The sequence below is a fragment of the Hippopotamus amphibius genome, unplaced genomic scaffold, assembly GCF_030028045.1.
Source record: "Hippopotamus amphibius kiboko isolate mHipAmp2 unplaced genomic scaffold, mHipAmp2.hap2 H_1, whole genome shotgun sequence".
In the NCBI taxonomy this organism is placed as follows: Eukaryota; Metazoa; Chordata; class Mammalia; order Artiodactyla; family Hippopotamidae; genus Hippopotamus; species Hippopotamus amphibius.
The window spans coordinates 1,537,404-1,564,195 of NW_026648280.1; the positions used below are offsets into that span (position 1 = coordinate 1,537,404).

Consider the following 26,792-nt stretch of genomic DNA (forward strand, 5'->3'; position numbering starts at 1 on the left):
GGAGAGGGGTGGCTCATGCCGTAAAAATCCTGAACTCCCCGAAAGCTTTCACCAAAGTCCTTTTATAAGAGACGTGGGGGAGGCAAGTGGTTAGTTGCTACAAAGTTCTTGGTGTCAAAGTCTTTGTTCTTTAGGTCAGCTAAGGATGTTCCCCATAAATCTCCACCAAACAAATGTTATTTATTCTCTGTTCTGACAAGAAAGGGCAGGGTCCGGAGGCACAGCTCTCACCCTCTGAGGTCCACGTCCTGGCTAAGAGAAGGAGCTCACTGTTTAGGCCAGTTGCCCTATCAGGGAGCATTGTTCCAGCACCCAGTCTGGGTCCTCCCACCAGTGCCCAGGCCCAGGTGGAGGCAGATCTTAGCTGGCGGTGCCCTAAGGGCGAGTTCTCTAGACCCTGCCCAGCCCTCAGCACTGAGGGAGAAGGCGCCCAGGAAGCAACTGGCCCTCAGGCTCCTCAGGCTGCCCAAACAGGGGTGGGGGTGGGGTGCCAGGTCCTGCGGACTGCAACCCACGCAGAAGGCTACCCCCACGAGGTCACAGACGCGGGGATTGGCAGGCCTGGACCGGACCAGGACGCGACTGTGGCAAGGGTTCTGGAGGACACAGCCCCCAGCCTTCCCTTCAGGGACCCCCAGGTCACCCTAACCCTAACCCTAACCCAAGGCCGGAGGGCCTGAAAGGCCCCGCGGAGAAGTCCGCCAGCCTCCTCGGACCACACTCTCCGCCACAGGACCACGACCAGCCGAAACCTTAGCCCAGCGGAGCCTCTAACCGGCCGCTCAAGTCTGGCGCCAACAGTCACACGCAGCGTTCTCACGACAACGGTTGCCCGGTAACGCTCGCGTGGTAACGGCGCGTGAAAATGGCTGCGCGACCTGCCCGCTCCGCCCCGCCCCGCCCCGCCCCGCCCCGCCCCTATTACAAGTCCACATCCTTCAGGTTTGGCGGTGTGAGGACTACATTACCCATCAGGCGCTGCTCTCCCCGCTGTCGGTGCTCGGCCAAGGAAACAGACGTTTCCGCGTGTGCGGAACCCGTTGGGCGGGACTTCCAGCGTCTCCTTAGGGCGGTCGTTTTGGGGTCTGTTGGTCCGGTAGCCTGTTCAGTGGCTCCGGAAAGCTGGTGTTGAACTGGGGTAACGAGAGCGGGAAGGCGCGAAAGGAGTCAGGCATTCTCTTCACTGCACCGAGGCGGGTCTGACGTTGGGGCAGCGGCGCCGGGGGGGACCTGATTCTGGGTCGGAGACAGGGATGCCTGGGGCCCGACATGGTCCGCAGCTGCTGGCCGCGCTCCGCCCACAGACTCCGATGGCGGCGGCCGTGCTGAGAGTCCCGGCTCAGGTAAACGCACCTCCTCCGGTTTCTCATCGCCCTCCCCCACCGGAAACTAAAGCCCCCACTGATCGTCCCCTGCTCAAGCCCCTGGGTCCAGGTCTGTAGGGAGCTTATGGGTGGGGGAGGGGGGTCCCCATTTCTTTCAGCCAGTATGATGGGGTGTCGGACAGGGTTACATGCAGAAGAACCGGCATAAAGACTTGGAACAGTAGCAGAGCTGAGAGTCTTAAACTTGAGGTTTGTCTCGCGTCTGCACGGAACAGCTTAAGGGGATGAGTCACACATGAAAAAGCAGCCGGAGCAGCTGGACCTTCATTCTGCCGCCGCTGGTGGCCACAGAGGGTTGTGAAGAGGAGGGACTATGTGTCAAAGTTTTCCAAAGGCTTTTCAGGGGAAAACAGCCGGGATGGGGGTGACGAGGGTGGAGACTAGGAAACCTGAGAGGAAGTAAATACAATAGACTAATAGAGAATCCTGGTGCGGAGTGGACCATTGCTGGTGGCAAAAGGGGGATGAATGATTAGATCTCTGATGGGCTTCACAAACTTAACAGGCAGGATTTTCTGCTGCACCAGATGTGGCTGTGAAAAAGTAGGGAGGGAAGGACGATCCTGTATTTTGGTTTGCAGGGAGCAGGTTTCAGGGACAAGATTGGGAGCTGCATTTTAGACATGGTAACCCTGAGATGTCCCACAGTGGAGGTGTCCCATGGGTAGCTTGCTCACTCACTCATGGGGTTCTGGGGAGGGGTGGAGGATATGGGCTGGAGATAACCAAGGGATGGGTGGTGGTCTGGACCAGGGCGAGGACGGAGGGTCATATTTAGGAGGGAGAATCAAAGTTTTTATTTCACCTGAGCCTGGAGGGTGGGGCTGCCTCCAGAGTGGTGGAATCCTGTACTCCAAAGTGGTTCTGACTGGCGTGTGTAGGAATGGAAGATTATAGGGTATAAGGACCCAGGTCTGGGATGGAGACGGAGATGTTCAATGGTGTAGATTCACCACTCCAGGCTCAGGAGGCCCTCATTTCCACTCCTTGTGGATAAAAAGAATACTCAGCTAGGTAATAGAGCATCGCCTTTGGTGCCTAAGTTCCCCCAGCTTTTAGGGCAGGAGGGGTGAGCAACTGCTCCAATGGAAAGGCCCCTAGCAGGAGTCCCTTCTGGAGAGTGTATAGCAGGCAGCCAGTAGGACTAGTATCTACTGTTTTCTCAGGTCCGAGCCCCAAGTTTATTAAATTGTAAATTTATGAAATAAGTATTCCTTTAACACTAACTGGTAAAAGTACATCTATACGTGTGTACACAAATATGCATGTATATACATACACATGTACATAGGCAATTAAAATAACATGGCTTTAACAAGTTAATGGATATAAACAATAATTGGTTGAACTTTCAATATACTGCTAAGCATTCAATTAAAACAAACATCTTCAATATCTTATTTTCGTAATTAAAAAGCATGTTTAAAAAACTACATTTTTTACAATTAATTTATTTATTTTATTGGCTGTGTTGGGTCTTCTTTGCTGTGTGTGGGCTTTCTTTTTAGTTGCAGTGAGTGGGGGCTACTCTTCATTGTGGTGCGCAGGCTCCTCATTGCCATGGCTTCTCTTGTTGCAGAGCACGAGCTCTAGGCACATGGGCTTCAGTAGTTGCAGCACATGGGCTCAATAGTTGTGGCACACGGGCCCAGTTGCTCCGTGGCATGTGGGATCTTCCTGGAGCAGGGATTGCACCCGTGTCCCCTGCATTGGCAGGCAGACTCTCAACCACTGCGCCTGCCACCTAGGAAGCCCCAAAACTACATTTTTAATACCTCCCAGTTCATGTTAAAAAACTACATTTTTAATACCAAGCAGGAATTGTTGGCAGAAGCATCACTTATGAGGACAGTAAGAGTTGATATTTAGAACTTGATACATAGGAATGAGTTTGATGCAAATAATAGCCCCATTGAGTGGACACCATTATTATCCCCATTTGAAAGATCACAACACTGAGGCACAGGGAAGTGAATATTTGTCCAAGGTCACACAGCTGATAAGAGGCATCACTGAGGACTGAGGTCCAGGTGGTATAAGACACCTTGGTTGAGCCTTTGGGGCCCCATTACTGCCTGCTTCTCACAGCCTTGCTTTTCCATAGGTTGCTGTGGCTGCAGAATCACTTGCAGACCATGAAGAGGTAAGTGAAGGGTGTCCTAGATCCTCACCCTTTTCACCTCCCACCTGCATGGGCTCCAGGACTATAGTGTCTTGGGACTCTTTACCTGCTACTCTCCCTACCCTGCCATCTGAGATCCCTGGAAGGTGGTCATCCAAGATCAGGTCCCTGAGTCCAGACCAGGAATTATATGGCTTGATTTCCATTTCTGGCAACCTTAGAAGGAATTCCATTCATGGTGATCAACATTAGAAGATGCTGGAGGTGAGGTTGAGCTGGGAATGCCCAGGCAACCTTAGGTCTCCATTATGGCTGGTGGAAACAGCAGGAAGCAGGAGTTAGATCTGGAATGGTGGGCTGAAGAGGTGAGCCTCTATTTGGAGGGTGATGGGAGCCATAGAAGGTTTGGAGCAGAGGCGGGAACTGATCTGATCCTGGCTTAAGCTTTTCTGCTGCAGAGTAGAGAGCAAATTGTTGGGCTGCAGGGAGAGCAGGGAGGAGGCTGCTCCAATAGTCCAGGTGAGTGTTGTTGTAGCTGGACCAGAATAGTGGCAGTAGAGGTGGGAGATGTGTTAGAGTATGTCTGTCTTTTTAGGTAGGTCTGAGCAGACTTTCTGATATGGAGGGTGAGAGAGAGAAGATGAAGAGTCGGGTGACTGTGAGATGTTTGGCCTCAGTAGCTAGAAGCACAGTTAGTACTACCATGTCAAAGTTGGTGGCAACAGTAATTTTCAGTGGGAATATTAGGAGTTAAGTTCTGGCTGTTCAACTGAGATGCTCCAGAAACCCTTGTGTGGATTCATCCAGTGGCCACCTGGACATATAGGTTTTGAGTTCAGGTGAAGGGTTCAGATGGGATTCACCCACAGTACGGATGGTGTGTGGATCAGGATGGAGCTGTGAAAAGATTTGGCAGGGGGCACCTTCAGGTCCCATGGCAGTGTGTTAGGTAACAAGAGAGAGGAGTGTGAGGCCGAGGACTGGGTCTTTTGCTAGATGCGGTGGTGGGCTTCATAGAAACACATGAGGGAACGTAGTGGCCATGGGGAGGTGTTGTAGGAGTGAGGAGGATCTGGCTGGTGGCCAGGGTTTCCATGGGGAGTGGACATGAAATGGATGTGGAGTGACAAGGTAGTGAGATGACAGCAGAGCTGGTGCTACTGCTTATTCATCCAACTATGGGCTCCCCGGGCTCTTGTTCTCCCTGGTGGGACCTGGAGGTTAGCACAAGATCACACAGGGTTCTCTGGGACAGTTGGTGGGCCTAATGTGAGACAAGTGGACTTGGGCTTTGAATAAGTGTCTGAGGAAGCTGAGACTGCTGAGGGGACAGCTTTGCATCACAGAAGTGGAAGTGGGCCATGTATATCTGAGATCCGTGTGTGGTTTCAGGTGGCTGAGGATGAAGCAAGGAAAAGGGCTGAGTAGGGAGGCCTTCAAAGCAGGCTGGGGGTTGACCCTGGCAGTTAGGGCCTCTGGAACACTGGGACAGGGTGGTATTCTGATTGCACTTGCCAAGCTCCCTCAGGATACCATGTGCACACTGGCACGTGGTGAGGCCAGGGAGATGCAGGATGTGGCGTATGGGGTGGTGGTAGCAGTGAGGGGTCGGGGCCCTGAAGGGAGGTGTGGTGTAAAGAACGATGTAGAGGGACTTCCCTGGCGATCCAGTAGCTGAGACTCCACAACTCCACTGCAGGGGGCTCGGGTTCGATCCCTGGTTGGTGAACTAAGACCCCACATGCCACGTGGCATGGCCAAAAATTGAAAAAAAAAAAAAAAAAAAGAATGATGTACACATTGGGAGGGAGTGTCAACTGATGGTCCCAGGCCCTTGTACTGGGGCTGAAGGGAGAATGATGACTCAGCTTCGGCTGTGTTTGGGAAGCACAATCTGGAGGATTGCTGGCGAGTTGTCTGGCAGGAGAAGGGTGAGGCTCTGCAGGCCAGCACCAGGGCTCATATAACACCTGGGCCCCTGCCTGCTGTTGCTGAGGGCTGAACAGTGATCAGTGGGATGGCCAGGAGAGGGTTGGCATCAGTGGCACCAGGGCCTGGGATCTCCTCTGAGGTGGGGAGCTCAGGAGGAGGGTGAATGTTGGGGAGATGCTTAGAATCCTGGGAAGGGAGGCTGCACATAAACTGAACCATCCGCATCTTGGCAGGGCCGAGTGACCTTTGAGGACGTGGCTGTCTGCTTCTCCCGAGAGGAGTGGGGGCTCCTTGATGAGGCCCAGAGGCTCCTTTACCGCAGTGTGATGCTGGAGAACTTCTCACTGATGGCCTCTCTGGGTGAGGTCCTTATACCCCACAGCTTAGACAGGGCTCTGCTCTTCCCCTTCTTCAAGGGCAGGTCTGTTCTTCTTCCGTCCCAAAGCTGGTCCATGGGTACTGCATCCTTCCCTGTGTCCTGTAGTAGGTACTGTGAGTGACAGCCTGGGCTGGGTGCACCACCCCTTCTGTCCCCAAGCTGCCCCAGAGTTGTGCAGGAAAGGGTTTGGGGATCAGGAGTGTTGCAGTCAGACTGATGGATCACACGCTACTGGCCTCTCCCTGTCCTCGTGACACTGGAAATCCACGGCAGTCCTGTGCCCTCAGGGCTCCTCTTCCTCTGGCTGATGTGGGATCTGCCTGTGCCAGGAACTGAGGCACCAACACAGTCACTGCTTGACTGGGTTGTTCCTGCAAGATCCTTCTCCAAGCCTCTTGTTTGTGATATTCAGTCTTCATTCCTGTGGGCTGCCATGTAGTGTGTTGCTGTGACCTGCCCGCCTTGTTCCTCCCTTAGGACTCACATCCTCCAGGATCCATGAAATCACTCAGCTGGAGTGGTGGGGAGAGCCCTTTGTGCCTGCCTGTGGAGTCACGACCGCAGCCACGCCAAGAGGTATTTGGAGGGAGGAAGTGGGGAGGGGGGATCTCAGGGATGGGTTCATATCATACCAGGAGTCTCTCCAGGGGGCCCTGATATTTTGGTGTCAAACAAGGGGTCAAGGCTGATTTCCATCTTTTCTTCCTCAGCTGCCCACTTCTCAGGTCTACTATGATTTCTGACCCAGGGCTGTCCCCACCCGTCCTCCACTGCTCCCTTTGCAGTGCTCGCCAACAGGAGCCCCGTTTTGTACTCTTTTATGACATGGCCAGGCAGGCGTGGCCATGAGAGGAAACACAGGAGAGCCTAAGGAAAAAAACAAAGTTTATTGTGCTCACAGGTCCTGAGAGACAGTCACTGCACACGGAGAGGAGCGCAAGGGGGTGGGCTCAACCGAGCAGGGGGTAAGCAGAGGGTGAGGACCTGTTGGCAAGTGTCCCTATTGGTGGCAGGGGGGAGTACGCAAGAAAAGGCACGAGAGGAATTTACTGGTGCATTTGAAAGTAACTAGGTCACACTCAAGGGAGAATAAGAAGGGCAACTTGTGGCAGAACCAGCCTCCTCACACTGGTGCCCCTGGGCGGGGTGCTCACAGCCTGTTTGTGGGGATGCTGAGGTAGCAGGAAAATTGGGAGCTTCAAAGGTTGCAATACAGTCGACCTTGTGGTGTCTCAACATTACTATCGACTCTCATTGGGATGGGCAACGCTTGCCACCTGGGTTGTGGCAATGTTAAAGGTGAGTGGAATAGTTTTGTCTTGCCACTGAAGGCAAGCTTTGACAAAGGTGACAACTAAGAAGGGTACATAATGAGGGTTTGAAACCCAGGGTGCAGCCAGCATGGCACATGGTAGGGGAAAGCCAGGAGAACAGTTAGGTATCCCTGGGTTTAAGGGAGTCTTTTGGAAGCTTTTGGTTATGTTACAAGAGTTTTACTACTTGTCCTAATTCTTGTGGCTTGGCCTGTACTGTCCTGAGTTACTAATACAGCACCAGTACCGCCTTTCCCAGCTGGGAAACAGTCACAAGCCAGTCTTATCTATGACCATTTGCATTGAGAGACTGGTAGGTTTATTGAATAAGGGCCAAGGTTTCCTGCAGCTTTTGTACGTGATCTGAGAGGACCACTGAAAGGCACTGGTTGGCAGTCATAATCTGATCTTGTTTGACGAAGGCTGCTGTTACTGGTGCCAAAGCTGGTGTTTCCTGCTGCTATGACAAGTCCGATTAAGATAGGAAGAAATATTGCCTGTTTTGCCCAGTGTCCTTGGGTTGATGGAAAAAGGGAGGTAGCTGGTGGATAAAGAACTGGTGGGGAGGGGATCTTCTCTGGGTCCTGGCAGTAATTGTGGGCTGGGCTGTTTAAATAACTCATGGACAACTTGGTAAATTTATGTTGGGTTCCTCCAAAGGTAAAGGCAAACTTAGGCTGTGACTAATGAATGGGTCATAGGTCCTGAATGAAATGTACTGGCCAGATCCACCACAGCCAGGTTGTCACTAGCGCCCTCTGGATGTCTTCTGTTAACTCGATTATGTTAGGTTTTGGAGCCTTGATGGGGAGGACTTGAGCTTTAAGCTTTCAATAATCAACAGTTAAGTGCCACTCCTGGTAAGCAGAAATAGCGGGAATAATCTCCCCTTCTTTTAGTAGGTCTTGAACAACTGGCCAAAGGTCAGTACCTTGTTTCAGGTGATAACTGTGGCATGTTTACTACCTTCACCAGCAGGGACAGCTCCAGTGTCTCACTTTGTGAGAGGGACTTTAGCTTATTCAAGTGTCATACACATCTATCTATCATAGGAAAACTCAAAAAACATCAGGGGTTACCATCATGGGCAGCTGTTTGATAAAGATTGTCAACACCTGGTGCAATTTGTTCACCATGACTAGTTCTACCAGTATTACCCTGGAGGCAGTAGGTGGCATCAGCAAGTCTGAGCAAGAATGGTAGGGGTGGTCACCTGTGTGCCAGGAGGCAGGTGTGATATGTCAGAATTTGTGAGTCAGGGTGGGCGGAGCTCTCATGGCACATCTGGAGATCAGATCCATCCATGGCCCCCCATTTGGTGTGAGACATACCAATAAGATTAAGCAACAAAGCTCTGTATTGGGAGCAGCGCCTGCTAGAACAATTCCTGGACTCTGACAAAGAGGGCCTTGTGGATTAGAAACGTGCTCAGGGTTCTCCTTGTCTGAATTGATAGCTCCATTGAACCATTCTACTTTTTGCAGAGGAGCAAATGGGCTTCCTTGACAGTTTCCCATTGGGCATCTCCAGGCCATGAAAATCCGATTCAGTTAACGGCAGGGCTTCTGAGTCCAAAGTGGTGGGAGAGGTTTCAGGTTCCTCATCTGAGGTCTTTATAATCCCATAAAAATTTTTGGTCTCCTGTTGTGCCAACCCTGGCCTTTGGGACACCCTCTATCCTCCCTGAGGGCATTCAGCTTCAAAATATCAGGTGAGAATTGAACTTGGAGGGCCAGAGTATCTTTAATTATGCATCTTAGCCTCCCTCCTAATGCTGGCAGCTGCCCCATCTTGGGCTGAATGTGCACCTGTATCAAAGGCTCTCAGTAACCAGTCAGCTCCCTTTTCCCCACCTCTTTGAATGAAATCTTTTAAGTATTTCTAGTCTTGTGAAATTACGAGTTTCACCTTCTAATTCCTTGTGATCTCCTGTGTTCTTGAGCCACTGCGTCTGAAAAAGCCTGGGATGCTTCCTTCCTGTGTCCCCCCCTCGCAGGCAGCAGACTCCCTCTCTAGGATGACCTCAGCTGGGTTGGGATCCATTCAGGAGAGCTGTGGTGGTCAGACCTCCTTTTCCGATCATCCCTAGACCTCAGGAGCTGAGCAGTAGTTGGCATGTTGATAGGCAGTGGCACTAAGCAGAGCCCAGCAATATTGCAAATCCTGAATAATTGGCTTACTTCCTCTGGTTATTGGGAGGTGTTGGAATTAAATGTTCCTGCTAATATCCTGGCCCATAAGATTTTCAGCCACTGATCTCCAGGGATGGGACCTCCAATACCCACGGGATCAGGAGACAAAGAGTGACAGCAGCAAGACCTGCAGTGAAGAAAGGGTTGCCAGCACCATCGACCTTCACAGAGTGCCCTGGTGGACTTCTTTTAAGGGGATGCAGCATCACTGGTTAGAACTGAGGAGGAATATTAGGAAGATGTGAGGGAATTTCATTGGTGCATTTGAATGGCACTGGGTCTCAGTCAGGAGAGTAGGAAAGAGAACTTGTGGCAGGGGCCCACCTTCTCACACTGGTGCACGTGGTGGCATAGTTCACAGCTTGTTTGTGGGGATGTTGAGGCAGCAGGAGAATGGGAAGTTTTCCAGGTTACAGTACAAGCTTTCACTCCATGTGTCATGAGGTATACACGTATCCTTAATAGTCCTTGAATACCAGCTACTCAGTTGCCTTCAATTTTTCTGGGCCTGGACGCACCCTCCTGCACTGTGTTCCTGTGTCACCAGCAGCTAAAGCCCTGCTGAAAGCATTTGTAGAGGAGTGTGTTGGAGACCCTCCCTCTCCTCCCTAGGGTGCACCCCATCCTGTATCTGCTACTCATGAGTCCCCTGATCTGTGAGGTTGTCAGGTCCAGCACTGCACAGAGGGCTCACCCTCACCCTGCCAGTAATCCTAGGGACTGTTTGTGAGGGTGCGGCCCCATCCTACTGAAGTCTACATACTCTACATATACTTCATCAGCATTTCTCTGCTTTCAGGTTGGTGGTGTGGAGCAGAGGCTGGGGAGGGAGCACCTGAGCAGAGTCTTCATGTAGAGGGAGTGCTCAGAGCAAACCTTCACCAACACCAGAAGCTGAACTCTGGAGAGAAACCCTCAAGAAGAGAAGAGGGTGAGGAGGGTGGGAAGGTCTCCCCAAATAGCTCTGGTCTTCCCAAGCATCAGATGGCTCACAGTGGTGGGGAGCCACACATGAGTGCCAAAAGTGAGGAGGGCTTTCACTCTGGAAAAAGGCATTACAGATGCAGCGAGTGTGGGAAAGCCTTTGGTCAGAAATACTTACTTGTTCAGCACCAGAGACTACACACTGGAGAAAAGCCTTATGAATGCAGCGAATGTGGCAAATTATTTAGCCATAAGTCCAACCTTTTTATACACCAGATAGTTCACACTGGTGAAAGGCCTTACGGGTGTAGTGAATGCGGAAAATCCTTTAGCCGCAATGCTGACCTCATTCAACACCAGAGAGTTCACACTGGAGAAAAGCCTTTTAAATGCAGTGAATGTGGAAAAGCCTTCAGGCATAATTCCACACTCGTTCAACATCACAGAATCCACACTGGAGTAAGGCCTTACGAGTGCAGCGAATGTGGGAAATTCTTTAGCTTTAACTCAAGCCTCATGAAACATCAAAGAGTTCACACTGGAGAGAGACCTTATAAGTGCAGTGAATGTGGAAAATTCTATAGCCACAAGTCAAGCCTTATTAACCACTGGCGAGTTCACACTGGAGAAAGGCCTTATGAGTGCAGCGAATGTGGGAAATTTTTTAGCCAAAGCTCTAGCCTCATGCAACACCGAAAAGTTCACACTGGAGAAAAGCCTTTTAAGTGCAATGAATGTGGAAGATTCTTCAGTGAGAATTCTAGCCTCATTAAACACCAGAGAGTTCACACTGGAGCAAGACCTTATGAGTGCAAGGAATGTGGGAAATTTTTCCGCCACAGCTCCAGCCTTGTTAAACATCGGAGGATTCACACTGGAGAAATGCCTTATGAATGCAGCAGCTGTGGGAAATCATTTAGCCAGCGTTTCAACCTCATACAACACCAGAAAGTTCACAGTGAAGAAAAGTCTTGAATGCAGCTAATGTTGAAAAGTCTTTAACCAAAGGTCCACTTTGATTCAGGAACAGAAACTTCACAATTCAGACAGGCCTTATGAATACAGGGGACATGAAGAAAGATTTCAGCCAAAGTCTTAACCCTGTTTGGCACCAGAAAGTTCAGACTGGAAAAAGGCCTTAAGAGTGCAGGGTATGTGCTGTCTCCTAGTCAAACTAACCTAAACATACAGAGTCTGAGAGTAGCCTTTGTGAGTCAGCCAGTAATTGAATATCATTCTCTGAGAGTAGCCTTTGTGAGTCAGCCAGTAATTGAATATCATTCATCCAAACAGGCACACTGGGGCAGGATGAGAACTGCTGACCTCCTGCTCCTCCTCAGAGGCTAGTCATCTGCCTGGCAGTTCTAGTGAGAGGGAGGCTTGTGTCCTTGGCTGCCTCAGTCTGGAGTGGAATTTTCATCTCTGAGTTCGCAGCAAGGAGAGAGGGTGTGGTCTTGGTTCAAATGTGACTGGCTCTTGCTGTTCTGGGTATTAGATTTTCTTAAATAAATGTTTCTTCATTTGCTGTATATCTAAGGCTCATTTCCAGAGGCTTTAAATGGTGTTTTTATAATTTTCACCAGTTTCACTGGGAAGCAGGCCTGCAAAGCTCCTCACACTGTCATGCTGGAAGTTGATCCAAATATTTAACTTTTTAAGAACTTGCCACCTTGCGTTCTAAATGGCTATGCCTTCTTCCTGGAGTGTATTTGATTTCCAGTTTCTTCACATCCTTGCTGACCTTCATATATGACATTGGCCATTCATTTTAGCCATTCTAATAGGTATATAGTAATATTTCATTGTGGTTTTAATTTGCATTTCCCTAATGACTCCCTATGTATTTTCCATCCAGATATCTTCTTTAGTGAATTACCTGTTCAAAGTTTTTTGCCTACTATTAAAGAATTGTCTTGCAATTTCTTAATATATTCTGGATGCAAGTTACTCATTTGATATATGCTTTACCAATATTTCCTCACAGTCTGTGGCTTTGGTTTTCATTTCTTAAGAGTATGTGTCCTAGAGTAGAATTTCTTACTTTTCATGAAATCCAATTTATCCATTTGTTCTTTTATTGATTGTACTTTTGGTATTGTACTCTTTTTCTCTTAGGTATCTTTGCCTATAAAAAAAAGCCTTATCTGTGTATGCTATTGGAGTCTTAAGAGTCCTATTAAATATCCAGTCTTGTGTAAATTTAAATACAGATAAAAAACTCAATGTATGTAGAAATGTTTACAATGTGAACATATCCCCTATCTCTTCTGAGACAACCTAGAAAGAAGTGGCATTCTAGCAGCCATGAGCATATTTAATGTCCAGTTATTGGCTTATGAATACATCCCTGGAACATGTAAGAACTCTTACAGAATATTTAAAGATGAAACAGTACCAATTATATAGAAATTCTTCTAAAACAAGATTCAAATACTTCCCAACTAGTTAAGTAAACGATGGTATGAAAACACTATGGAACAATACCCACATGAATACAGATACAACAAAACCTTAAAATTTTAGCAAACTGAATCCAACCATATACATATGTAAACACATAAATCATAACCTAGTGCTGTTTATCAGGAATGCAAAGATGATTTAACCATTGAATCTATAATGTAATCTATATTAATAGACAGATAAAAACCATTATCTCAAAATGTAGTGGAAGAACTTCACAATTCAAAATGAATGAATGATAAAAATTCTCAGTAAATTAGGATTAGATGGAAATTCCCACAACCTGATATAGGGCATCTATGAAAAAAACAACAACTAACATATTTCATGGTGAAAGCCTAATGCTTTTGCCCTGATACTGGGAATAATACAAATATGCCCATGCTCATCACCTCTACTTAACATTATATAAGAGGTCCGTGTTAGTAATGTAAGGAAAAAAAAGTTCTAAAGATTGTAAAGCTAGAACCAAAACTGTCTATTCATGTAAGACATGATTATGTTAAAAATGACAACTCATTCACCAAAAAGCTAGGTCTAGTGACTGGGTCCCAGGATAAAAAGGCCAATATACAATAATTACTTGTGTTTCTAAAGTAGTAATTACAGAACTATAGTCCTAATCAATACAGGTGAAAAAATATATAGCAAATTCAGAAAAAAGTAAAAATAATAAAATATGCATAATTGGATTTTTGCCAGAGGAAAATATGGCTGAATGAACACCAGGGAAACAATCAGCCCTCATCCCCACAGTGTATTATGCAGCCAGGGAGAATCCCTTAAGACCTAAGTCAGGGCACCTCCCTCAGCTCTAAACCTTCCATGGCTTCCACCACCCTCAGAAGGCTCAGCTCCTCATTTGCCATTTAACGGCTGATTGCTGCCCACCTGCTCTCTGGTCCCAACTTTAACAAAGCATAGACTTGCGGTTTCAAGAACATTCCCGGGTCAATGCCACAACCAAGCACATCCACATGCTAATTCTTGTCCCTGGAAACCCTTTCCTCATCCTACAGGTTCCCAAAATTGGAAGTGCTCCACACAATCCCCGTTCTTGATTAAGGACCATGGGTCAAGAATGACTCACCCTCTGGGTACCCCAAACTCCAGGGCAGAGAGAGCGGTGGGCGAAAAGTCCTAAGACAAAAGCATCCCCTCCATCGGGGCCCTGAGGCTAATAGGACGAGGGTCCCAGTGGCTGGCGTCCTAAAGCCCACCCACTCACCTGCGTCTGGCCCAGCTAGCCGTCGCCAGTCCACCCTGTGAACTGGGCGGGGACCCGGGCGAGCCCATCAAGCGTAGTGTACTCCCCAGTCGCCCTGTCCTGGTCGGACCGTGACCTCAGCTTACTCGCACTCCAAGCCTCGGCTGCCCACGTGTAAAAGACACACAAGGGCAAGGACTCCAGGCACCTGGAGGATAGAGGGTTGGTGCGGGGCCGGAAGAGCACGCAGCCAGGCGGGGGTCACGGATCGCACAAAGGCATAGAGGTAGGTCCTACTCTTTTCCTCGCTCCTTCCTTCCTTGGTCCCTAAGTACCGCCCGGGAAGCACCCCAGCCCAAGGATCGGTCTCCACTGAGGCGGTGAACTGACCCCACGGGAGCCTTTATGACGGCATCAGAAGTGCCGCCTCCACCTTCGCGGGAGGCAAAGCTTCTTTCCTGGGTAGTCATTGGATGAGCGCCCGCCTCCCACGCACAAGCACAGACTTCTGGGTAACGTAGTTTCTGTCCTGCCTCCCGTCAGGTAAGCACGGGTCCTTCCCATTCTCTACGGCAAAGGCCAAACAGCCCTGCGAGGGACCCTGGGAAATACTGCTCTGCCGTTCCAAAGACAGGGACTACGCCAGATTTTTGTGGCCGCGTTGGGCGAAGCCCTATCCTGAAAGATATCTAATTGGAGACCTCTGCCTGTGCGGCCTAGGCAAGCGTCCTCAACCTGTCAGACCCTCGGGAAAAACATATAATTAAAGAAACAAAATGAAAGGATTAAAAGCTAGGTAATAGGTAATAACTTGTTTGCATTGTCTTTGTGTGCTAACATTAAATGATGCTCCGATTCAGCTTCTCCCAAACCAGTAGCATCAGCATCACCAGAGAATTTGCTGCAATTGCCTGTACAAGGGCCCCACGCCACAATCAGTCCACAGATAGCCTGAATCTGCAGCTCCCAAGAGAGCACTAAATCCTGGGGGGAGTGAGAAAACTGAAATCACTAATACCCAAGGGATATCCCAATGGAGGAGCAAAAATTGGAAGACATAATTTCATGATCACTTCTGCCGATATTCCATTGCCCCAAACTCATTTACTTGGCCCATGTGAGGGAAGCCGGCATCCATAAAGAGAAAATTCTATAGGAGAGCATCTACCCAGTTTCTGGTATAATCAATCAGTTTAGTCATCAGATAATCTATTTTATTACTTCTCCTACACATTCAGCACTATTTATTGATTTGGGGGTGATAACCCAAAACCCCATTCCTCCATCTTAATGTTAGTATTTCTCTTCCTAATCTAAACTAAGACCAGAAGGCTATAAACCAAGTAATTTGTCACTCACTCCCAATGTAATTATGGTTCTGGAATAGAGTGGAAGGAACTATTCAAGGACCTGATGAAGAAAAAGACCCACCAATCTAGATTTCTATACAGAGCAAAGCTGTCTTTCAGGAAAGAATATGACTATCTTGAGATCAAAATGGGAAATTTAGTGGAAGATTAACACACATAAAATGAAATCCTAAAGTTTATGTTTAAGGGTTTGGAAACTGATCCTAGATGAAAGATCTGCAATATTAAAAGAATGTGGATCCAAGGTGGGTGGATACAACTGCTCATGATTTTTATTAAACAGTAATAACATTTCCTTTTGGAGTCACAATGATGGAATCAACACACAAAGTCTCAAAACATACACTGAGATAGGACATATTGGTTAATGTTCCAAGTCCTTTATATAGCCTGGGAAGAGGAAAAAGTATGTATAACTCTGTGCTCTTTAAATAAGTGCTTATAAATCTCAGTTTAAACAATAACATACAGAATGAGAGTATATGCTTTCCAAACTAGAATAAAGAAAATCTGTAAGTAATTAATAGAAAGTTTTTTTTTTGGGGGGGGGCATAAAAAGGACAAGTGACACAAAGAAATCCAAAAAATTAGAGGACATATTTAAACCCAAATTACATATATCAACTATTACATTAAATAAATATGGAATAAACTAAATTAGCAGTAAGTACTTTTTGATGGCTCAAGTCCCTTCACAAGAGATTTTCAAGGGGAGGTTTTGAATGTCCATTCAAAGCACAACTAATATTCCGTGGCATCCTCAGCCACCCCATCTCCACCAGTGAAAAAAACAAGGGGCAGAGAAGAATGTTGGCTTTGGCTGATGGCAAGACCTTATGCTGAATATCATTAGAGCTCACGATCAAACTTCTTAACAACTAAAATCTGCTAAGATGCGATCAGGACCTGCAGTATATTTGTATCAGAAATCCCATCGGCACATCTCCTGGTGAGGAAGGAATAGGATAGCACAAAAGAGTAACACATGAATTACAATAGCTGACTTTTAAGCATATCCACAGATCCAACACTGTGACAGGCACTTTACAACACTATCCTTTAACCTGCACAACTTGGTAAAGTGGGAGAGTCAACACACTTGTTCCATAAATAGTGAAGATGAGGGTTCTAATGGTTATTCAATCTTCTGGTTTACAGGGGAGGAAACCGAAACCCCAAAAGGTCCGAGTTGCCCTGAGTTATGGCCACTGGTAAATACCAGACCTGAGAATTGTGCTTGAAGTGATGCAAGTCTCATCACTGCTCTACACACACTCCTGCCTAAAGTCATCTAATCTGGGCAGGACCAGGGCCCCTCCTGGGTCAGAGAAATAAGCTCATGGAAAATTCAACTGCCTATACTACCATCATGGGGACAAGAAGTCATTGTGCCCTGTGTCCCAGAAAGGGACCTTCAGCTCCACTCGCTCACTCAACACACTTGCTAGGTGCTGCTCGAGACTCTGGAACACACGGCCAAGCCATGCATCATGTTTCCCATGGATGCAGAGGGCTCTCTCTTGAGGATGGAGGGGGAAAAGTCATTCCCTGGGGCTCATCCCAACATCCAAACTGTGCACATGTACCATCAGCTCTGCCTCCTAACATGTCCCAGGTCATCCTCATTCCACCATCTCCAATGCCACCATCCTGGGCCAGTCCACTGTCGACATACTCCTGGAATACAGTGGCCTCTTTCCTCTCTCCCACATCAGTTCTTGATCCTCCTCAGTCCATTCCCCACAGAGCACCCAAAGGGAGATTTAGATACAAATAACATCGTTCCACTCTCCTGCTGAATTCCTTACTCAGCCTCCCAGAGCAGTTGCAATAAAATCCATGTTTCTCGTGATGTGTCGGGCCCTGCCCCCTCCACCTCACTGCCTACCACTTGTCTCCTCTGGACTCGTGGGTCTTTAGCTGTTTCCTCTAACAGTCCTAGCTCTCGCCTGCCTCAGGATCTTGGCACATGTTGTTCTCTTCACAGGAGTGCTCTTCTCCACCTTCAACATAGCTTGGACTCTTCCATCCCTTGTGACAGCTCTTCTGTAACTCGACACATGAGGGTCTGCTTGGTATCATCCTTGTGTATCATCTGTTCCTCTTCCCATGCTATATAGTTTAACATACACATTTCTACTTTTACAGAAATGAAGAGAGACTGGTGGGGAAGTGACATGACTAAGGTCAGCCAGCTGGTGACAGGCACAGCTCTGGAGTGTTGGAATTGCAACTGTCCCCAAAGTCCAAGCTCGTAGCCATTGGACCACTCTTCCTGATCACATCTTGTCCTCCATACCGAAGTTTTGACCTTTTCTTCAGCATGCTGAATGGGGATCACAGGCATGTTACTGTCACAGCACCAGAGTTGATATACCTCACCTGTGTGTTATCATGTGCGTTTCCCATTCTAGACAGCAAGACACATGTCTCAGTCACTCATGTATCTCCATGACCCTGGATACTGTGTGAGGTGATGGGGATGAAGGATGGGGTTCTCAGGACTCCTGCCCATCATACCAGCAAGAACACAGCAGACCCCTTTGTAAACATAAAATTAGATGGGGAGACACAGGCCATCAGTGAAGGGGTTCCTTCATCCACTGGAATGCATATCATTCCTGCTTTGGGACAAACTGAGTTCCAGGTCTCTGTGTGGGCCACGTAACAGCCAAGAGCTTTCAGAAAGAAGGTCCGTCTGCTGAGAACCAAATCATGTTTTGGGAGAGACTGGCCTCTATCTCTGCAGTGCAAGGGCTCAGCTACAGCTAACAGTAACACCATAGTCACAGCAAGAATTGAGGACGTGAAGGGAGACAGGGTTTCTCTTGGGTTTGAACTCTCAGATGCCAAGGAACATTTTTCCTGTGGCCAAACTATTTGCCCCAATAGTTACTTTAAAAAAGTCTGTCCCTGATATGAGTTCTCTGATGTTGCCTAAGCCCTGCCTTCTGGTAGAAGGCCTTCCCACATCTCTTACACTTCTAGGATTTCACTCCACAGTGAATCTTTTGATGGGTGGTAAGGGTTGAACTGTAGCTGTAGGTCTTTCCACACTCACTACACTCATAGGGCTTCTCCCTAGAGTGACATCTCATGTGTCGAGTTACAGAAGAGCTGTCAGTAAACGCTTTCCCACATTCTTTGCACTGAAAGGGCTTCTCTCCAGTGTGGGTTCTATTATGCCGAATGAAATCAGATTGGTGGCCGAAGGCCCTTCCACATCCATTGCACACATAGGGCTTCTCTCCACTGTGACTGCGCTGGTGCTCTGTGAGGTGTGACTTGCGGGTGAAGGCTCTTCCACACTCAGTGCATACATAGGGCTTCTCTCCACTGTGAATCCGCTGGTGCTCTGTGAGGTGTGACTTGCGGCTAAAGGCTCTCCCACACTCGATGCAGTCATAGAGTTTCTCACCAATGTGAATGCTGTAGTGTCCAGTGAGGTCTGCTTTCTTGAGAAATACCTTCCTACATTTTTTGCATGTATAGAGTTTTACTCGAGTGTGAATTCGCTGATGTCGAAGAAGGAAGTGATTCTTGACAAACTCTTTTCCACATTCCTTGCATTTGTAGGAATTCTTCCCTCCATGAAATAATGGGTCTTCCTTTGATCCACGTGATTCACACCCATGAGGAGCATCTCCTGTAGAGACCTGATCTTGTATATCTTCTGAGCACAGAATGTCATGTATCCCCAAATCACCACTTTTGGGGTTCATCTTTCCAGGGCGGGTTTCCTTGTGAAGGACTGTTCCTGTCTTCAAGTGTCCTCCCTGCTTTTCTGATACTCCTTCTGGTTTCCTGACTCGCCCCAAGGTAGAAACACTGACGCCTTCCTGAGTCGGTGACTTTTGGAGTAAGCATCCCTCAAACAAGGCTGGCTGAGAAGCAGTAGTCTCTGTGGTCTTGGTTTTTGCTTTTTCACCTGAAGGGAATCCAGTACACAAAAGAGGCCTATTAGCAATACCAACACAGAAGAAACAAAATCACCAAGCCAGCAGGAAAACGAACATAGAAATGTTGCCCCTGATACCTGCTGGATTTTTGTTTTGTTTTTTTCCTAGTCCTTGGATACCTGACACCTGTAAAGGGACAACGTGAAGAAGAATTTGGGGCGAGAGCTAGAAGAGGTAGAGTGGAGTCTCTCCCTCACTGTCCGAGGAGAGGGTAACGATGACACTGTATATGCTGTATTTGTTCTAAGATAGGACGTCACGTGGTGCTACAAGAACACCAGGAAGGGGGCATCTAACCCAGCCCAGATGAGAAAAATATGTCAGGGGAGGCTTCCCAGAAGAGGTGTCTTGAGGTCTGAGTTCCAAAGAACTAGGAGTAGTTACCAGATACAGAAAGTGAGAGGGCACCACAGCCAAAGGAGACAGAGTGTACAAAGGTGCAGAGTCTAGAGAGAATCCTGGAGTCCATGGAACTGAAGGGCATATGAGGATGGCGGAGGTGTAGACAGAGATACAGCAGAGGTGGCAGAGCAGATTAGTGGGAAAAGGAGGCACTATACAACAAATGGAGCTAAAAAATCTGGTTACCCAGATGAGGAAAAAAGTTATTGCATTTCTACCTCAGAGCACACAGAAAATTAATTCCAGGTTTATTACAATTTAAATGGCAGAAACCAAATTTCAAAATATTTTGGTAAGCAATAGAAAAAAAAGAATATCTTTTTTTACTTTGGTGTAGGGAAAGATTTCCTAGCAAGATATGAAAAGCAGAAATCATAAAACAAAAGATAAATTGACCTAACAAAATATGAATTTCTTTTCATTAAAAGATACTTTAAAGAAAATAAAAATGCAGGCTTAACCCTACTAGAAAACAACTGAAGCACATGATGGGTAAAAGATTAGTGTCAGGAATATGCAAAAAATCTGACAAATCAAAGAGGGGAGCAACCATCTTAAAGTTGGGGCAAAAAAAATCATATACTGACATTAATAAAAGATGACACACATGTGGCCACTAAACAAATAAAGATCTGCTCAACTTTCTTAGTAATGAAGGGCTACAAAACAAAATTATGGTGAGATACTCTTACATCCATTTGACTGACAACAGTTAAGGAGCCTGGCAACATCAGATGTTGGAAAGGATATGGGCCAGTGGAATCACCTAGACACTGGAAGTGAAAATTATTAAATCCACTTCAGAAAACAACTGGGTGGGACTTCCCTGGCAGCCCAGTGGTTTTCTCTGTGCTTCCAATGCAAGGGGCGTGGGTTCAGTCTCTGGCTTGGTAAATAAGATCCCACATGCTGTGCAGTGCAGCAAAAAAAAAAAAAGAAAAGAAAAGAAAGAAAGAAAGAGAAAACAACTGGGTATCATCTTAATGTTCCAAGCATCTAGTTATCCAAAATTCTACTCCTAGGAACAATATCAAGAGAAACTCCCGCACATATGCACAAGGACACATGTATAAGAATTTTCACAGCAGGACCATTTGTAAGAGTGAAAAGCTGGGGAAAAGTAAATGTCTAAGAGAATGAATATTCTGTGGTATATTCATGCAAGAGCATATTTTACAGCTGAAGAACATGAGTGAACTACAGCTATATGTATTATAAATATTAGTAACATAACATTGGATTAAAAAGCTAGCTCGCCCTTTCAGCCTTGGCGTGTGGCTCGCAGGCTCAGTCCAGTTCAAGATGCTGACAAACTTCAGGGCTGATACTTGAAAGAAGCTGTTGGAGGAGGAGGAGATAGCGTATATTTGAACACGTGACAATTGATATATACAGAATAGAGGCTTTCACTTACTGTCCCTTTCATGGTGGTGAAAAGGTGCCAAATATCTATAAGAACATATATCTGCCCTAAAGAGAATTTCTGTAGAATTCAATTCCATTTAAACTATTAAGTAGTTTTTCTGCCAACCAGCCCCAGCCTGAAGCTCAACATAGTAACTACACTAGCTATTGTATCAGTACAACTATCTTAAGACAACTTTGTCAGCTGCTTTAATTTACAGAGGTTATTTTTAAATCCCATTGTTTTGACTATTCTAAACGTTGTATGCTTCAAAACATCCTTTTAAAAACTTGGTTTTTGTGCTTAGAATTTTTTCTATAATAGATTATTTCGATGATTAAATGTGACCGCTTTGACAGTGGATTTCTAAAGATCAGGGAGGAGTTTGTTGCATAGGGTTTTAGCGTGGGGAGAGTGGGTTGAAGAGCTGTTCTACACTTTGATTATGGTGGTGATTGCATTTGTCAAATTTTGGAGTAAGTTTTACTGAATGTAAATTCAACTTCAATAAACATGACTTTAAAAACTTTAAAAAAATAAATAAAAATAAAAAGCTAGCTCAGGTGACTATAGGATACCCCATTATAAAATGCGAGAAAAAAAACTACACAATATATTGTCTAGGTATAAACAAATATATACATACAGGTATGAGAAAACAGTTTTAAAAAGCAATGGATTGGGAATTCCCTAGTGGTCCAGTGGTTAACACTCCACGCTTCCAATGCAGGGGGTGGGTGTTTGATCCCTGGTTGGGGAATTAAGATCCCACAATGCCACATGGCACAGCAAAAAAAAAAAAAAGGAACAGACTGGACATTTAGATGAAGCAGACTGAATGAAAGACACAAAATACCAAAACTGACACAAGAAAAAACAGAAATCTGAATAACCCCACAACTATAAGAGAATAGATTTTGTAATGACATAAGTCACCACAAAACTAGGAATGAAATAAATCCAAATTATGCAAAATGGTTATCTCTGTGCTGCAGGTATGGGGTGAAGAGAGAAACACTCCAGCTTCAGTGCTGTGGTCCTCAGAATTGCCTCTAAAGCACCATAAAGAGTAAGGAGATGACACCAGTCACTGACGAGAATGTGGAGCAATGGGAACTCTCACACGTGGCTGGTGGGAGTGCGGGATGGTCAACCACACCGGAAATTGTTTGGCGGTTTCTCTTAAAGTTGAATATACACCTATCCCATGTCTGAGCCAGTCCAATCCTGGGTATATGCCCAACAGAACTGCTCGTAGTGGTTATGTTCATACCATCCAAGAAAAGGGTAACAACTCTGATGTCCATCAATAGAAGAATGGATAAACTGCAATATATTACTACAATGAGATACCACACAGCATGAAAATATCACACTCCAGCCATGTGCAACCACCTGAATGAATCTCATGGACATCCTGATGATCAATAGAAGATGATCGTACTGTGAAAACATACTGTGTAATTATGTTTTATCCACTAGAGAACAGTGAAAACTCACTAATGGTGTCTGACTATTGGTGGTTATCTTCGTAGGCGGTGGTATGGACTAGGAAGGCTCAAGGAGCCTCCTATGGTCTGTATCTTGACCAGAATGTTGGTTACTTGGATTTATTCACGTGTAAAAATTCACCTACCCCTTAATATTCACGAACACTACGCATAAATTACACTTCGCTTCAAAAAAAAAAAAAAACCAGAAAAAAATAGTGACAGGGGATGAACAGAAGTCCAGTATAGACCTTTCTTCTAAGAATGAAACATCTCTAAAAAGCTGGTTGTACAGATAGTCACACCAAACAGAGGCCATTCTAGAGCTCAGGAAGGAACTAAGAGATGAAAAGTTCCCAAGAAGGCGGGAGATGTTTCTGGTGCAGAAACTGGTCACAGCTTCAGTGGGAGATAAGAAGAGAAGCTGCAGGCAGCAATCAGATGCAGATGAGTCTGAAAGGATTCAGGAAAGAGAAAGAGAAGTAAGCAGTCTTTATTTCCAACATGAATTTTCTCATAGGCTGAGGCCCCAGCAGCTGGGGAGTGGTGAAGGTTTGGAATAAGGTGAGCGGCTGAGAGAGCTACTGCAGGAGACAGAGCTGGGTGGATGCACAGAGCAGATGTACAGAGACAACAGGGTGTGTAGCACCATGCATACAAGAGATGACGAGAGAGTTGATAATGGTGGTAATGGTGAAGCTCAGGAAGGGGATGGACTCAGGAAATGGACGTGGGGTATAAAATGGACAGGAACTGGGGCTGGCTGGATGAGGGATCTAATGATTGTTCAGGGTTGGCTTTGGCCTTCTCAACTTCCTGGATGTGACTGGTGTTCCCAGGGAGGTCCCGACAAGAAGCTTCCACAGAATTTCAGAGGTAGCAGTCCCTCCCAGTCTGCATGCTGTCGTGACCCCTCCTCCTGCCTGGCTCTTGGCAACCCACCTGGGGAAGTGCTTTGGGAAAGGCCTTTCTTCACCATCCATAGCTTCTGTCCAGGATCCAACAGGTAGGTCAGTTCTCGTTTGGGAACAGGATACCCTGTTTGTGGAAATACAGGACAAAGGTGTTTTGTGAAGACCACGAAGACCCTCTCTGTAGACTGTGGTATTCAGGACAGGGACGGTTCCAGAATAATGGTGTTCCCACACAAGAAAATAAAAACGCTGACCTGGATCCTGAAACCAAGGCACAAACACCAGCCCTGGGCAATGTCTACATGATAGCCCCCATCCTACAAAGCCCAACACTGAGCAGGTGTATCCCCTGCTCACAGGCAGCCACGGGACTCTGGAAAGATCACCGCCTCCTTCTGCAGCTGTTTTCTAATTAATCTAAATCAGTGTGTCTCACCAGGTGAGGCCGGATTCTCACCACAGACTAGTTCAAACCAGATCTCTGGGGTTAGGCCTGGGCATTAGTCGTTTCCAAGGCTCCCTGGGTAATTCTGGCACCAGAGAGGGATGAAAGCCCTGGTCTCCATTAACTTGCAGAGGGTACCCCCAACCATCCGCCGTCTTGAGCAGACCAGTGACTTAAGCCTGTCGCTCACTCAGAAGGGACAGCCTTGACTGCAGGGGGAAGGCAAAGGCGAACGGGGGTTACGCTGCCCCAGTCACTGCTCCAGCACCTTGTAGCCGGTGAGGGATCTGGATGAGGCTCAGGCAGAGAACGGCACTGGGAGAGGGAGAAGGAAAACAGAGAACAGGGCTGGCCTCCGTCCCTGCCACAGTCCAAAGGCAGCCGGGCTGAGACGTGACACCAGGGCCTCTGGTCCTGAAGCCTGGCCTGCTGAGCGCTGCACCAGGGGGAAGACGGCTCGCAGGCCCAGGGTGGGGTCAGCAGCTGGGAGAACGCGGGCCGCTGACGGGGGAGAACCGGAGCGTGAAGCTTTAACTGTCGGGGACCAGGCGATGCTGTGAGGGGTCTTCCTGGTGCTTCTCCAACTTGTGCATGGTAGGAACCACAGAAGAGGCAGACACAGGGGAACCCGCATGGTGACGTGGGTAACGGTGGACATTCCCACAGAACCACCTTTCATCTCCTCGCAGCATCATTTCACAAAGGAAACGGCTTTGACTACCAAGGAAGGCAGAGGATGACATCTCACTGTGAAGGGCCATCTTCGACGTTTGAGCTCAAAGGTCAGCCTTTTAGCTTTCTGAGAAAGTCACTGCCACGGCTATGTTTTCCTTATATGGTGGGGCAGGGAAGGCTGCCGGGGGCTGTGGATGCTCCAAAGATGGATCCGGTGGAAGCCGCAACAGTAGGTGCATGAGTAAAACATGCACTGGGCTGGATACTTAAGACTGTGCGTTTTACTTAAGTAATAACATTAGGAATGTAATAACATCACTGAATAATATATAAGAGAATTTAAATTATCACAATAAAATATTTTGCTCCAAAATCTGATTGATTCCTTTGGGCAGGAGGTCCCCAGAGGGGAGAGAACTGGGTTCAGAGTCAGGCAGCTTTGGGAAAACATTGCACCTCACAGGATTCAGTGAGCAGGGCAGGGCAAGTGCCTGGAACAGGCCTGATGCAGCATCAGTGCTCAGGGGACATGAGCTGTGACTAATTGTTAACTAAAGGCTTTTCTTCCAACCAAACCACTTAAATCAATTTCTTCAAAAGGGAATCTCTTATCACTCGAGAAAAATGGGAAAACATTTCCCTTGCCACAAATGAAAGGTTACCATCAAAACACAACAATGATATCAAAATAAGGTGATTAGGTCCCAGCGGGCTCATAAGCCTGCTCAGGGGTGTGAAAGTTGGTGGCCACTCGCTCTGCTGAAAAAGGAAATCAGCAATGGTCATGGGTGGAAGGCATGAATGACTCATCATGAACTGAGACAATTTCTTGCCAAGAGTCAGGAGGGAAAAGGCTTTCTCAGAGTGTCCATCAAAGCCATCTGGTGATACATCTGTGTGTCCTCTAAAAGTCATCTGCAGTCCCAGCAGAGAGAGTGGGGAGGCCTCAGGAATGGGATGGTCATACAGACACCGAGGGCCAAGGAAGACTTCCAAATGAGACTGTGTTTTTTACAAAGAGGATGGGCAGCATGGATGGCAAACGCCTCCTGGGGGCCTGCCTGACTCTCCCTCTTCTTGGAGAATCAGCCCATCACCCACAACCCAGCTAACTGGGTGGTGGGGGTCACCTGACTCAATCAGGTTGGGCCAGTCAGATCCCCCTCAGGGGAATCTTTCATAAAAGCCCCAGGCTGAGTCTGTGCTGAGTGCTGGGGTGAGAGGTTGAGGGATGTGTGGGCTCAAGGGGTCACTTCCTGTCACAAAAACACCTACACAGAGGAATTCCCTGGCAGTCCAGTGGTTAGGACACAGCACTTTCAATCCCAAGGGCCCAGGTTCAATCCCTGGTGGGGGAACTAAGATTCAGCAAGCCACGTGGTGCAAAAACAAGCAAACAAAAAAACACCTACACAGAAAACGTATGACATAGACATGCAGAGAAAAGTAGAGATAAGAAATCCGAGGGTCTTGCAAGGACTGGACTGAAGTGCCCACTCCTACCCAAAGTTGTTGTGAAAAGACAATGACATGAGCAGAGCCACAGAGAGAAGCCAGGAGGAGACCCAGAGCCAGGGCATGAGCACATGTCCTCCCAGTTCCTGAGGACAGCTCCTCAGGACAGCCTGCTACTGGGATCCCCACTTCCTTCCGTGAGAGGGACCACGCTTCTTGTTCAATGACCCATGGTAGAGACAAAGGGAGATCAGGCAAGAGGAGGGGAGCCCGGAACATGGAGGGGATGACCGGGAGGAGGACAGGCAGCTCCAGAGACCTTCTCCACCATCCGGGCCTTCAGTGAGAGGATGGAACTGAGAAGGAGGCTGCAGGTCCCCCCCAAGGAGGTGAAGAGAAGCCTTACCCAGTGAGACCAGGAGCCTGTAGGTCTCCAGCAACACCTTCCAGTACAGGGTCCTCTGAGCTGGGTCCAGTAATGCCCACTCCTTCTGGGTGAAAGTCACAACCACATCCTTGAAGGTCACTGGTGCCTGGAAAGTCAAGCAGAGTAGCATCATGCACTCTGGGGCTGTTGGATGGGATCAGAGCCTGTTTAATTTAGGTGTTGTCTTTCCCAGCCTACTATAGCTGGGAACAGAGGCTCTGGTGGCCAATGGACAAGGTGTGCGTTTCAACTACTTGAGAGCTGTGTGACCCTGGGCAGGCAACAATGTCTCTGAGCCTCAAGTTCCTCTTCTGTAAAGCATTCTGTATAATA

The 26,792-nt window shown here is 47.4% G+C and overlaps 1 protein-coding gene across 1 annotated transcript; it reads left to right on the plus strand.

Moving 5' to 3' along the window:
* Positions 1-1,013: 1,013 nt before the first annotated feature.
* LOC130843009 (zinc finger protein 773-like) lies at positions 1,014-12,386 on the plus strand. The gene is made up of 5 exons (XM_057719681.1): positions 1,014-1,343; positions 3,490-3,528; positions 5,673-5,799; positions 6,296-6,394; positions 10,123-12,386. The coding sequence occupies exons 1-5, from the start codon at positions 1,254-1,256 to the stop codon at positions 11,220-11,222; spliced, it is 1,455 nt and encodes a 484-aa protein (XP_057575664.1). The 5' UTR covers positions 1,014-1,253; the 3' UTR covers positions 11,223-12,386.
* Positions 12,387-26,792: the final 14,406 nt, after the last annotated feature.